This window comes from Hyla sarda, chromosome 7, assembly GCF_029499605.1.
Source record: "Hyla sarda isolate aHylSar1 chromosome 7, aHylSar1.hap1, whole genome shotgun sequence".
Taxonomy (NCBI): Eukaryota; Metazoa; Chordata; class Amphibia; order Anura; family Hylidae; genus Hyla; species Hyla sarda.
This window is the reverse complement of record NC_079195.1, coordinates 57,868,405-57,884,026: the sequence shown is the minus strand read 5'-3', so window position 1 is coordinate 57,884,026 and position 15,622 is coordinate 57,868,405. Positions and strand designations below refer to the sequence as shown.

Genomic DNA, 15,622 nt, shown 5'->3' with positions numbered 1-15,622 from the left:
CACACTGGTGTATAGTGTCACTCACTGACCACACTGCTGTATAGTGTCACTCACTGATCACACTGCTGTATAGTGTCACTCACTGACCACACTGCTGTATAGTGTCACTCACTGACCACACTGCTGTATAGTGTCACTCACTGACCACACTGCTGTATAGTGTCACTCACTGACCACACTGCTGTATAGTGTCACTCACTGACCACACTGCTGTATAGTGGCACTCACTGACCACACTGCTGTATAGTGGCACTCACTGACCACACTGCTGTATAGTGGCACTCACTGACCACACTGCTGTATAGTGGCACTCACTGACCACACTGCTGTATAGTGGCACTCACTGACCACACTGCTGTATAGTGGCACTCACTGACCACACTGCTGTATAGTGGCACTCACTGACCACACTGCTGTATAGTGGCACTCACTGACCACACTGCTGTATAGTGTCACTCACTGACCACACTGCTGTATAGTGTCACTCACTGACCACACTGCTGTATAGTGTCACTCACTGACCACACTGCTGTATAGTGGCACTCACTGACCACACTGCTGTATAGTGGCACTCACTGACCACACTGCTGTATAGTGGCACTCACTGACCACACTGCTGTATAGTGGCACTCACTGACCACACTGCTGTATAGTGGCACTCACTGACCACACTGCTGTATAGTGGCACTCACTGACCACACTGCTGTATAGTGGCACTCACTGACCACACTGCTGTATAGTGGCACTCACTGACCACACTGCTGTATAGTGGCACTCACTGACCACACTGCTGTATGGCTACACTCACTGACCACACTGCTTTATGGCTACACTCACTGACCACACTGCTTTATGGCTACACTCACTGACCACACTGCTGTATGGCTACACTCACTGACCACACTGCTGTATGGCTACACTCACTGACCACACTGCTGTATGGCTACACTCACTGACCACACTGCTGTATGGCTACACTCACTGACCACACTGCTGTATGGCTACACTCACTGACCACACTGCTGTATGGCTACACTCACTGACCACACTGCTGTATGGCTACACTCACTGACCACACTGCTGTATGGCTACACTCACTGACCACACTGCTGTATGGCTACACTCACTGACCACACTGCTGTATGGCTACACTCACTGACCACACTGCTGTATGGCTACACTCACTGACCACACTGCTGTATGGCTACACTCACTGACCACACTGCTGTATGGCTACACTCACTGACCACACTGGTGTATAGCTACACTCACTGACCACACTGCTGTATGGCTGCACTCACTGACTGCACTAACATTGAGGACAGGAATAGCCAACATGAGATTAGTGTATGCCGCTTTCCCCGACCCTGCTGTGCGGCCTGCCTTAACAACATGATCCTGTATGCCTTAATCTCAAGATAGGTCTTAATCTAATCACTAGAAAAGGACCTACCTTGACATTATAGAACAAGGAATCCGTTTGCAGGCTTGTGCAATAGTTGTAATACCAGAATCAGTATTTGCCCTTACTAGGTTAAGCTTGTATCTGACTTTTCATACAATTTTCCTGTCCTTTCATCATGATGATAAAAAAAATAAAAAATAAATATATATATATATATATATATATATATATATATATATATTAATATAATTCCAATTAAGACAAAGATTGCCTTCATTATCATCAAGGAAAAAAAAAACTACTTACCAGGGAAATAAAGTGGAGATGATCAGTATCGGAATCAAGAGCCTTCCTCTGGATCTCATATTCCACAGTCAATGTCTCATCGGAATCACACATTATTTCCGTTGATTGTCCTTTTATGGAAAGTTGGCTTTCACTTAGAGAATAAAATTGGCCTAGCATGGCAGTATCTCTTAAATACCTATTTTCATCATCATCATCATCATCATCATTTTCCTCAGGTGACAAAGTTGCCTGCAGAAAACAATATAAAAAAAAGAAGTCCCTATAAAGATCTCAGACTTCCAGTTCATGCAGTGCAATATTGTTCTATTCATGACAATTCTCTCATAGAGGTACACTACCAGCTTCTAGATCTACTAGGTATGCTAGAGGAGTGAATCTGCTGCATTGAGGACAGTGTGAGGATGGAGAAACGTACTGCAAGTTTAGAGGATTCAACGTCCTGCTAGAGAGGCCGTGTGGGTTGATACTGAGGTTATAAAATGTATGTGTATGTTGTTAGGTCTCATGTATACCTGGATAATGCTACCTTCCAGATTAGAATATAGAAAAAAGACGTCCCTACAGACAAAGGTGCTGTAAAACTTAACTTTTACTAGTCAGTTCTTAATAAACTCCACTAAATAAACATAGGGGGAGATTTCTCAAACTTGTGTAGAGGAAGAGCAGTGCAGTCGCTCATAGCAACCAATCAGATTGCTTCTTTCATTTTTAGAGGGGCCTGTGAAAAAATGAATTGGTTGCTATGGGTAACTGCATCACTCTTTCTCTACACCGGTGTTGAGAAATCTCCCACATAATGAATTTACCCATGCAACAAGGACCACAAAAACCTATAATCCTGTCAGGATTCAATACATCCAATTTAGAAAATGTAAATAATCTGGCAGGAGTCATCCCATAATAGGGGAACTATACATTGATTCTTATGAAAAGAATTCACATAAAGGATTTATCACTGGAAGAGCTTACACACCTGGTTAATAGCACCACAGCGATATAAAAACAACACAGCGTATATACAGTTTGATATGCCCGCATATAAAGGATATATTACTAGAAAAGCCTACACAACTAATTAAATGCACCACAGGTATGTAAAAAAAACACAGGGTATATACAATGTTATAAGCACGAGGTTGATACTGAGGTTACAGGGTATTTCTATTATTACTTAATAGCTTACTTTATAGTGTAAACTTATCAAGCTGCAAATTTAACAGAAAATGGAAACATTTGTAAATCCAGCTCGCGATGAAGAAAAAATTGATAAAACTTAACATTTAATAAACCATGTTAAAAACTGGTAGCCACGTGAGTGGCAAGTGACATGTCACTCATAAAAAGAACACGAGTGGAACGCCAGCGTCAGGCGTTCATCTCGTGTTGTTTTTATGAGTGACATGTCACTTGCCACTCACGTGGCTACCAGTTTTTAACATGGTTTATTAAACGTTAAGTTTTATCAACTTTTTTTCTCCATCGGGAGCTGGATTTACAAATGTTTTCATTTTCTGTGACTACGAGGAGAGGCGACACCTTTGTTCTGTGTTCCGGACCCTATGCCGTGGAAGAAGATTGTGGTGAGCTGATCTATCTTTCTCCTACCTAAAAAATTTAACGTGGTCCTCCAAACCACAAAAAAAAAGAAATGATAGGTCTAAACAGGGAAATAGAATATATAATGGTGACCTTACCTTTAAAACTAAAAATGAGTCCCACGTTGAGGTATTGAGAGTAAAATCAGCAATTCCATTCTCATCCGTCAGCTCAGTTTCTTGTAACTTTTCAAAACCGCTAAAAGGATTTCCAATGTGTAGATACACCGCTTGGTTAGACACGGGCTTATCTTTCTCATCAGTTACTTTCACCTTAGAATAAGGAAAGGAAACAAGAAATCAGAACCTCTGTATTCCTATGGTTGATATGTAAGTTGGCAAAGTCTCATTCTCGGTGTCCTAGACATTTGTAATAGTAAGGCTTTATCGACTAATGTAAAACATCATGTCCCAATCTGTAAGTAAAAAAAAAAAAATGAATAAAAATCAAAGCCACACAGAGCTTTATCCTACATGCAGTCTAGTTCCCACCACCAATCTTCTGCTCTTCTCCATTCCAATCACCTCCTTACGCAATGAAGACTTCTTATGTGTCTCCTCTTCACTGTGATTTCAGCCAGTCCACAAACTTGACCTAAAAAGTACTTTAACCCCTTAAGGACACAGCCAATTTTATTTTTGCTCTTTGGTTTTTTCTTCCTCGCCTTCTAAAATCCATAACTCTTTTATATTTCCATTCGCAGACCCATATGACGGCCGTTTTTGCGTGACCAGTTGTGCTTTATTATGAAATCACTCATTTTACCCTCCTAAAATGTATGATAATTACTTATTACAAAATTAATTACAAAAAAAAAAATCACAATTTTGCAAATGTGGGGGGAGGGGGGGGCACACTTTATGGTTGTACACTTTATAGTAAAAATGATGATCATGTTTTCTTTATTCTCTGGGTCAATGCGATTAAAATGATACCCATGGTTACATACTTTTCTATTATTGTACTGCTTTTAAAAAATCTCAAACTTTTTTTTTTTACAAAATCAGTACGTTGAAAATTGCACTATTTTGACCACCTATAATTTTCTAATTTTTCCGTGTACGGGGATATGTAAGGGCTCATTTTTGCACCATAACCTGTAGTTTTTTTCAGTACAACTTTTGCTTATATGGGACTTTTTGATCGCTTTTTATAATTTTTTTCTGCAATCTGATGTGACCAAAAAGCTCAATGGGCAAAGTACATTGCTGCTGCGCCGTACATTTACAGTGAATGTCCTTAAGGGGTTAAGGCTACATTCACATAACAATTTTGCCAAACTGTATTGAATCAGTTTTTCGATTGTAAACAGTTTATAAATACAAACGGGATGTGAGAACTGTATAGCAAAATCGTAATGTGAATGCACCCTTACATGTGTATGACTTTAGGTTTCCTGAAACTACTCATTCAAGGGTAGAACTAATACTACCTTGGTCTTTTTCTGCTCACCTTGGAATGATGTAGATGTCCTTTTTGATAGGTTTGTAGTCTGTCAGTGAATTGAACTTTTTTATGCATTTTTAGTATGACGTCAGCTGATGCCTTTTCAATATGCCCTGAAAGAAAGAATGGACTTTCCAGTGTTGTCAAACTCTATTGTAACACATTTCTCAAATAAAAAGGGGGTATTAAAAGGGTTTTACAACATTTAGACATTATCAACAGGACAGGGAATAACTAGTTGATCAATGGGTGTACCACTGCTAATAACGCCACCGATCAAGAGAACAGAGGGGAAATGTCCCATTTAAAAAATGAAATGCACTGCGCATGCACGACCAGCATTCTATTCATTCTCTATGGGGCTTATATATGTTACAAAGCATTGGGCTCAGCAATGTTCGGAAGACAATGGATTGCTGACCATGCTGGTCAAGTGCACAGGGGGGACAGGTCCGGTAAATATATAGTGCGATTCCATTCATACATATAAATGTCTCTGCACATATGTTGCACAACTTTAAAGACATGCATATTGCACAATTAAAGTGAGAATGTATTCCTAGAGAATAAGTGGAAAATAATATATGGATTTATTTACTTTACTTAATTCATACCTGTATGATCTTCTTTCAGTGACGATTGAAATAGCAAAAACTGATAGTGGTTTGATTTTGAGAAATTGAATAATCCAAGGTCAATATCTTTTATTACACATCCTTTGCTGTCAGTCTACAAAAAAAGAAGAAAAAAAATCACGTTTAGCATAATGGCTTATATAGAGTCTAAAGGGCATTTTCACTCATGGGTGGTATTAAACCAGTTATCCCTGGTTCTGAGATCCAGGACCCCCAGCTTCAATTATATCTGCACCCTTAGATCACAGACACAGTCAGGGGCATAGTTAGAGGCTCTTGGATGCAAAAGTTCATCTTTGCACCCCTCTTCCAGAGCATTGTTTCTTTATTGCCATCTTCCTTTATGATTAAGTGTAAAAGTAACACCCTAAACTGCTGTGTGTGTCATTGGTAAGATATTGACATCCATCAGATGAACCTGCTCTGCAGATGTGATGAAAAATTTGTCCATGTCCCATGGATCCAAAATCAGACAGACTTTTCATTTTCTATTGTGTGAAGTACAGTGCCACATGAATCCTCCATTGATAATGAGGATAATCCAAGTAGTGTAACAATGGTAACTGTATAAAAAGGTGTAGCTTGAAGCTTCTGGTCCTAGTTCAAAATTTGTAACAGTGCCCGAACTACCAATTATGTAATTTATTGTACTTCATATGGTCTCTTCATATGGGACAGAAGAGCCTTTGAAGGGGTACTCCGGGGAACAAAGCCCATAGCTCTTCTTTTCCCTCTTTTGTAACTTGAAGCTTCTGGTCCTAGTTCAAAATTTGTAACAGTGCCCGAACTACCAATTATGTAATTTATTGTACTTCATATGGTCTCTTCATATGGGACAGAAGAGCCTTTGAAGGGGTACTTCGGGGAACAAAGCCCATAGCTCTTCTTTTCCCTCTCACCAACCTATGTATTTGTCTAAATATCACACATTAGTTATATAGAGCACTTTCCTTCTTTCATCTGTCACTTACATGCAGGGAGTGAGAGAAAGACAGACATAATTCTCAGATCCTGCTTGTCTTTGTGTAAACCCCTCAATGAGACCTAGCCCCCACCCACCTGGAAGACAAACATCAACCAATTGCTGGCTTCACAGCCACACCTCCCCCTCCTTCCCCCTTTGTGATGACCTTGCTTGCAGAGATGCCCTGTCTCCTCAGCACATAACACTGCTCTTTGCCTGCTGTAGATCTTATCACTGACTGCTGCCATTCAGAGAAGAGCATGATTTATTGCTGGGGGGAAGGATAGTTTGAAAGGAAAGACAAGTAGTGTGTGCTGCTTACTGTGTTTACAACGACACAGCATGTACACAGATAGTAAAAGCAATTGGCTGGCAGCCATTACACAGAGCCGCACTGACTGGTGGGAGTTGTAGTCTGGGCTGCAAGCAAAGGAAAAAGAATATTTAGGAGACAACAGGGGCCACAGGAGCTGGCAAAATCACAAGTATAACTACAGGGGACAGAGAACAGGTATTGTGGTGGCCTTGGGGGCATTTTTATTTCTCTTAACTTCCGTGGAGCACCCCTTTAAAATATTAAGTAGAGATGAATGAGTCAAGCCCAGTGGATGCATCCTTGATCAGAACTTTGGGTAAAAGAGATTTGCAGAAAATTAAGACTTTGTAAGGCTTGCGAAAGACTAGCAACGGCATTATTTTAGGAGTAGGGTTGAGGAACACATGGTACTTTGGCACCATGTCAGTGTAGGTGGAGGAAGTTGGAACACTGAGATAACATCAGGCTAGCCCAGCATACTTTATAGCCAGCAGCAGATTAGCATATCATTGCTTGGTAATCAAAGACACCTGTCAAGTGCTCAGGCCCTTTTGAAGAATCAACAAGATTTGTCAGCGAGGACAACAGTGGAATTATTGATCTTATGCCGTTGGTATTTGTTCAAGAGCAAAATGCTAAGTGATGATTGAGCAAGGAGGGACCACGTGAACTTCTGGGTCATCAGATTAGATTATTGACTGGAACTTGCACAGTTTGCCATCAGTGTTCTGTCTTGTCCACCCCCCAGAGAGAGTGTTCACCCCATAAGAGAAGAGCAACTACAATAAAATTTCATTTGTTAAAATAAATTAGGTAAGGATCAGTGAGGAATTTAAAACTCCTATACCTAATGCCACTGTTTTGAATGTACTACCACCACTCCTGTTGTCCACTAGCTATAACTAGCACCAATAAACCACTGCTTGCTGTCTGCTGGCTACTACAACTATAACTAGCAATGTTCAAGTAGAAGTGAAAGGACGGATCACTCCCCGGTTTTCGGGTGAGATGCAGGAAGGATGGGCAACGCCGTTTCGTTCCAGCAAGGAACTTCTTACAGCCTCCTATGACTACTCACAGGTAGTGTTGAGCGGCATAGGCCATATTCGAATTTGCGATATTTCGCGAATATATGGACGAATATTCGTCATATGTTTGCTAAATTCGCATATTCGTAATATTTGCGTTTTATTTTCGCATCTGCGAAAATTTGCATCTGTCAAAAATAGCATATGCAAAAATTAGCATAAACGAAAATTCGCATATGCAAAAATTTGTACGCTAGTCTCACACAGTAGTATTAGAGCCTTATTTACACCACACAAGCTGGAAGCAGAGAGGGATGATCACTGTGATGTGTACTGTGAAAAAAAAAAAAAACGAATATTCGTAATTGCGAATATATAGTGCTATATTCGAGAATATTCGCAAATTCGCGAATAAAATTTGCATTGTGAATATTCACGAGCAACACTAATTACAGGTGCGTTTTAAGCATTCATGCCTTTAAGTTGTCATAGAAGGCTGGAAGAAGCTCCTTTCTGGAACGAAACAGCATTGCCTTGTCCCTCCTATGTCTCACCCGAGAATCCCCCACCACCACTATGCAGTACCTAAAATAAGGAAAATCCTGCTTGACACGCTAGAACCGGTGAGTGATCCATCCTTTCACTTCTACATGAATTAGGCGATAGACAAAGAGTCGCCACTATAGAGTAATGTACAGTACTGCAGATGTAGTGTAGGACTGGGTTGACAATCTTGGATGGGTGGTGCGGCAGTGTCGGGGGTGCGCTTATATGGAAAGCAACATGTAATACATAGCGAGAAGAGGAAAAGTACATATCACGCACGTGCGTTGTCACGATGCCGGCTGGCAGGTAGTGGATCCTCTGTGCCAGAGAGGGATGGCGAGGACCGCGCTAGTGGACCGGTTCTAAGCCACTACAGGTTTTCACCAGAGCCCGCCGCAAAGCGGGATGGTCTTGCTGCGGCGGTAGTGACCAGGTCGTATCCACTAGCAACGGCTCACCTCTCTGGCTGCTGAAGATACTGAAGATAGGCGAGGTACAAGGGAGTAGGCAGTAGCAAGGTCGGACGTAGCAGAAGGTCGGGGGCAGGCGGCAAGGTTCGTAGTCAGGGGAGATAGCAAAAGTACTGGTACACAGGCTATTAAACACACAATACGCTTTCACTAGGCACAAGGGCAACAAGATCCGGCAAGGGAGTGCAAAGGAGGAGACTAGATATACCCAGGGAGCAGGTGGAAGCCAATTAAGCTAATTGGGCCAGGCACCAATCATTGGTGCACTGGCCCTTTAAGTCTCAGGGAGCTGGCGCGCGCGCGCCCTAGAGAGCGGAGCCGCGCGCGCCAGCACATGACAGCAGGGGACGGGAACGGGTAAGTGACCTGGGATGCGATTCGCGAGCGGGCGCGTCCCGCTGTGCGAATCGCATCCCCAACGGCCATGACAGAGCAGCGCTCCCGGTCAGCGGGACTGACCGGGGAGCTGCAGGGAGAAAGACGCCGTGAGCGCTCCGGGGAGGAGCGGGGACCCGGAGCGCTAGGCGTAACATGCGTGATATGTACTTTTCCTCTTCTCGCTACTTCTACTTGAATGTTGCATTGCTACTGAAATACTTTGTTGGGACGTTAAGAACCCCCGGAGTGGCATAGGGGAATAGCGACCTGAATATTCCTGCTCTAGAATGTACATTGTCAGCAAATTGCCTCTATACAGCGTGCAGTACCTGGTGTATTTCTACTACTATTTACAACTATCACTAGTCCACCCACCACTACCGACTGTCTACAGGAAACAACTATCATTAGTCTACCACTGCCTGTTGTCCTTTGACTACAACTTAAGCTAGTCCACCACTCCCTGCCATCCAGAGGCTACAACAACTATCACAAATTCACTAACTACAACCAGTTCACCACTGCCTGCTGTCCACTGGCTATTTCAACTATCACTAGTCCATTCACCACTGCTTGTTGTCTGCTAGCTACAACTATCACAAGGCCATCACTGTCACGGTTCGGCAGGCAGGAGGTGGATCCTCTGTGTCAGAGAGGGTTTGGCGTGGACCGTGTCGGTGGACCGGTTCTAAGTAACTACTGGTTTTCACCAGAGCCCGCCGCAAAGCGGGATGGTCTTGCAGCGGCGGTAGCAACCAGGTCGTATCCACCGGCAACGGCTCAACCTCTCTGACTGCTGAGATAGGCATGGTACAAGGGATAAGGCAAGAGCAAGGTCGGACGTAGCAGAAGGTCAGGGCAGGCAGCAATGATCGTAGTCAGGGGCAACGGCAGGAGGTCTGGAACACAGGCTAGGAACACTCAAGGAAAGGCTTTCTCTGGCACAAGGGCAACAAGATCCGGCGAGGGAGAGCAGGGGAAGTGAGGTATAAGTAGGGAGTGCACAGGTGGAAACTAATCAAGGTGATTGGACCAGGCACCATCATTGGTGCACTGGCCCTTTAAATAGCAGAGACCCGGCGCGCGCGCGCCCTAAGGAGCGGGGCCGCGCGCACAGGGACAACACAGACGGGGAACGGGTCAGGTACGGGGACCGAGATGCGCATCGCGAGCGGGCGCGTCCCGCATCGCGAATCGCATCCCGGCTGGGAGCAATATCGCAGCGCACCCGGTCAGCAGGTCTGACCAGAGCGCTGCAAATTAAAGAACGCTGCGAGCGCTTCGGGGAGGAGCGGGGACCCGGAGCGCTCAGCGTAACAGTACCCCCCCCCCCCCCTTGGGTCTCCCCCTCTTCTTGGAGCCTGAGAACCTGAGGGTAAGACTTTTGTCCAGGATGTTGTCCTCAGGTTCCCAAGATCTCTCCTCTGAGCACTCAACTACAAAGGGTCCAAGATAACGTGGTCCCAGATTAAAACTGGGGACACGGAAGCGGATATACTTGGTGGAGAGCCACACAAAAACAGGAGGAGTTCTTCTTTTTTCTTCGGCAAGCTTCTTCACCCGGGATGAGGCTAGTATGAGGGATTTTAGAGTCTTTTTCCAGATGGTGGCGAAGCCCCGGGAAACCACATCAACAGCGGGCACACAAGAAGGCGTGGGGGTGGGGAGGAAGGGAAGAGGGTCAAGCTTGGCACGGGGCAGAGTGTTAACAGGACGGGGGCTGTGAGGAGGAGACACAGCATAGTCCAGATAGGCCTTCGGGAGACCAGGTAAAGGGGGAGACACAGAGGTTTGTCTGACGGGACTGGGAGCAGACGTGAGGCATTTTCTGTGGCAAGAAGCACCCCAGCTCATGATCTCCCCGGTGGTCCAGACAAGGGTAGAGGAGTGGCGTTGGAGCCATGGCAGACCGAGGAGGACTTCAGAGGAGCATTTGGGCAAAACAAAAAGTTCCATGCTCAAGAGCAGGGGTTCTGTGCGGTAACGCACAGTGCAGTATAGAAGTAAATCTTCTTTCTTTCTGCGGCGAGTCCTCTCTTCAGGGGTCAGGCGAGACCGATCCACTTGCATAGCCTCCTCGGCGGGAGGCACAGGGGTGGATTGCAAAGGATACTGTGAGAGAGGTGCTCCGAGCAGTGTGGCACATGGTAGCAGGTCTGACCAGAGCGCTGCGAATTAAAGAACGCTGCGAGCGCTTCGGGGAGGAGCGGGGACCCGGAGCGCTCAGCGTAACAATCACTCTTGCTGTTGCTACTACCAGCTAGGCCTACACATACACAACCATTGATCCCAAAAAAATGAATATTTTTTCGGCTTTTTATAAAAAATAAAAAAAATATTCTTGAATCATCAACCCTGTTGCAATTCCCAAAAGGAAGAATTTTCAGAATGCATGGAAAAAGCCATTGTTTCAATTTGCCAGCTACAAAACCTGTTGCTACTCCAACAAATGGATGATTTTTGCCGGCAGGCATCTGCCAACAAAAACTGATACTTTATGCACCTTTATTTTAATGCTAAAAACCATACAAATTTTACAACTGCAGTGTGTTTCTGAACAAGCTATTAGTTAAAAATATGTTACCGCATGTCGCTGTAAATCCTTTAAACCCACATTAATACTTTGCTAGGAGTGTTATACAAGGCTTTTGCGCTCATAGGAAGTGCTATACACATATTTTAATGAACTTGTTCTCCATGAACTAAACTTTTTCAAAATGTTATGCAAACCCGCTGAAGCAAACTTTTGAAAAGCTTGTTCGACTCTAATATTAATAATACACATCCCTAATGTTGATTTTGCTTTGATAAATATCTTACTTTTGCTTTCTTTATACTTATGCAGTTGATTTTATCTTCATCTTCTTCACTGCTGGAATCTGAACTGGCCCATTTCCTGTGAAAACGTTCTGATAAACAAATAGAAAGGTCGATTGATCCCTCTACAGGCTTTCCATAAGTGTATCTGAAAAATTAAAAGGATAAAACTGATATTACTTACAGTCAGATCCCATCCCATCCGGTATTTCATTACCATCTTGAAACATTACACTAATAAAATGCATTGTCCTAAAAAATAATTTAATGAGATTTTCAACATTTCATTTCTTTTGTACAGAGAAATAAGTTGGTCCCCAATGAATGTATCTTGGGCGTGTGCATATGGTAATGACTGTGATGTCACTATATCACCCATAATGCATCTATGCCCAGAAGATGACCATTTAGTCCCATTTAATGAGCAACTTTTACTTGTCACTATTCATTAAAATGTTGAGTCTGTAACTCAAGATAAAGATTAACTCTTGACATGGTGGAAGCCAGGCATACGGGCACCAGTATGACTTCTTTACAAACTATGGATTTATGGAGTAGATAAGTGTGCAATTTATGATATGATAACCATATGCCAATGTTATTTGGTAACTGTCAATGATATATATATATACATATATATATATATATACACATATACATTTTTTTTTCATACGCTATTATACCCATCTAGGATTGATCCCTGTTGTGGCTTCATCTTCATATAGTCGCACCCATGATTGAAAGGTCTGCATAGTCTAAAATATCCAAGCTAATTTTCGGTCCGAGTCCGGCCCTGATCAGTGATCAAGCTAATGCCTGCCATTAACTCTAGGCACAATGATCATGGGATCTAAAGCAGTTGCAGTGCTTGTATTTACTTATTGGACCACCAGCAGCATGATGGTAGGGATCAGATGAGTAAGAAATGTGGCCTGAGCTCTGCTTACCTGCTCCATGCCTCTCTGGGGATCTTTTTGTATAGTCTGCCCACAGAGGCAGGCTATACAAGTAGATCACCGATATCACTGATAAGTGCTAATCCTATGCATACAACTGAACGGTAATAGCAATCCAAAGATCAATAAATAGTGCCCATGGAGACTTTAAGGGGTACTCTGGAATTTTTTTTTTTTTTTTTTTTAAATCATCTAATGCCAGAAAGTTAAACAGATTTGTAAATTACTTCTATTAAAAAAAATGTAATCCTTTCAGTACTTATCAGCTGCTGGATACCACAGAGGAAGTTCTTTTCTGCTTTGAATTTCCTTTCTGTCTGACCACAGTGCTCTCTGCTGACACTTCTGTCCATATCAGGAACTGTCCAGAGCAGGGTAGGTTTTCTATGGGGATTTGCTCCTACTCTGGACAGTTCCTAAAATGGACGCACATTCGGATCTGTACAGTTCCCATTGACTCTCATGTTTAAAAAAACTTATACGGCTTAATGCGGCTTTTTACTCGGACCAAAAAACGTGGTAGTCTATGGTTTTGAGTACAGGTAAAAAAAATCGTATAAGACGCAAAACGGAATAAACCGGATGATGTGTTTGCCATATGGTTTACAATGTAAAGTCAATGCATACGGTTTGCTATACAGTTCCGTACGGTTTTTAACTCTAAACCGCATATGGGAACTGTATAGCAAAAACGTGGTGTGCATGCACCCTAAGTACTGGAAGGATTAAGATTTTTAAATAGAAGTAATTAAAAAATCAAAAAAGTTAAAAATTAAAAAAGTTTTTCAGTGGAGTACCCCTTTAGAAAATGTTAAATAAATAGTAAAAAAATAAAAAAGTTTGAAAAAGCCCTTCTTTTTTTATAAAATATTTAGTATTGCAGCTTGCCTAAGTGTCCAGACTATTAAAACATTATATTAATGATGTACAGTGATCTTTGGTCACAATAAATCCCAGAAAAATAGAATAATAAGTAGTAATATTAATATAAAAATTCACATATATGCAAAAGAGGTACCAATAAAAACTACAGATCATGGCTCAAAAATTAGCCCTCATACAATACTGTATACGGAAAAGTAAGAAAGTTAAAGTGTATCTGTCGTCAACAAAAACGTTTTATATAATGTAGATAATAATATTATATGTATATACATTGGTAAAAATACAGGAAGTGAGGGTGGACAAGCAGGACTCCTTGCAGTAAGAAAAAGCAGGACAGTGTGCACTGAGGCTCTATAACATGCTCCTGGCTCACACATCAGGATGATGGACAAGCCAGGAGCCTGCAGAGATTCCTGCTTCTCCTACCTTCACTTCCTGTATTTGGACTCCTCATAGAGACACACAGACAATAGCTTCAGGGACAGTATTTTTTCACCCAAAAATAAACACAATTTTTAATCAATGTATATTACAAATATACATACAATAGTATTATCTACATTATATAAAGCATTTTTTGTTGACAACAGGTACACTTTAAATGGTTTTCTTTAAAAGCAGTACAAAAATAGAAAAGCATGTATACTTAGCTATCATTTTAATCATATCGACCCATAGAATAAAGATTGCATGTAATTTGTACTATTAAGTGCACTGATTAAAAATAAACCCCTAAAATAATTTTTATTAATGTTTTCTTTTTAATTTACCCTCACAAATAATAAATTAAAGATGTCATTACAAAAAACAATTAGTAGCTCAAAAAACAAGCCTCATATATATGGGTCTGTGGATGAAAAAATAAGAGTCATGTCTCTTAGGGTACGTTCCCACACAGCGTATTTTGCTGCGTATTTGCTGCGTATTTGGTGCTGCGTATTTTCCTACCCATTGACTTCAACAGAGAAAATAAAATACGCAGCAGCAAATACGCAGCAAATACGTCGTGTGGGAATGTACCCTTAAAAAGCAGGGAGTAAAAAATGAAAATGCATAAAAGGGAATTGGCTTTGTCCTAAGGGCAAATGTGCTGTGTCCTTACGAGGTTAATGTCTTATTTTATATGTAATTATTTAAATTTAAAAAAAATCAAATTTTCTGTCTTTTGTTGTATTTCCATGAAAAAGTATTAAAATATAAATTTTTTAAAGACATTACTTTTTGCCTATACATAAACAAGCTTCCTTTATGCAACACTTTCTAATAAATTGGCCACAGCTTTCATTGTAAGGGTGTTGAGGCCTCTTACAGCCCAAGACATTTACTATATTTCCTTCCAGAAATTGATGTTAATTGTACTGAATATACAGTTGGTGTAGATTTTAGGATTTGGCACATCTTACCCCAGTGAAGTTCAGATTAGGACAGCACATGTATCGTAGGTCTAAGTAAACTCCTTCCTATGCTCTTACCTGCCACAAACCTCCATGTGAACGGTCTTGTCTATCAGGGCAACACTTGGCGGTAAGTCGATATTAACCTCAAACCTCTTTAACACTGAAAAAAATTGAAATTATGTCAGTGACCAAATGAGGATGCCACCTTTTGGCAACGTGTTAACAATACTACTGTAAACCTATGAAAGGAATAATATCAAACTCAAGGAGATGCCCTAGTAGTGAAATGTTCTCCCATATATTTTAATGCTGTATAGAGTATAATATGGCCAAATAAAGCAAGCCAACAGCTCCAAAGCAGAGAACCACAGGGTCTCTGTGTGCCTCCATACACCCTTCTGCACATGTCTCTGATGAGAACATGAATATTCTTAGACTCTGGAGGAATTTACTAAGACCCTTGTTTGAAACATC

General features: G+C 41.8%; 1 protein-coding gene across 4 annotated transcripts in view; it reads right to left on the bottom strand.

Annotated features, from left to right (window-relative positions):
* Positions 1–15,622, bottom strand: part of LOC130281677 (alpha-2-macroglobulin-like) — a 203,437-nt gene that overhangs the window by 127,449 nt on the left and 60,366 nt on the right. For all 4 annotated transcript variants that reach the window (XM_056529147.1, XM_056529146.1, XM_056529149.1 and 1 more), the window contains 6 exons: positions 15,224–15,308; positions 11,914–12,058; positions 5,371–5,485; positions 4,763–4,869; positions 3,409–3,582; positions 1,712–1,942 (listed from right to left, as the gene is read on the bottom strand). In XM_056529147.1, coding sequence (XP_056385122.1) covers positions 1,712–1,942; positions 3,409–3,582; positions 4,763–4,869; positions 5,371–5,485; positions 11,914–12,058; positions 15,224–15,308 — 857 coding nt within the window. The remainder of the gene's footprint in view (positions 1–1,711; positions 1,943–3,408; positions 3,583–4,762; positions 4,870–5,370; positions 5,486–11,913; positions 12,059–15,223; positions 15,309–15,622) is intronic.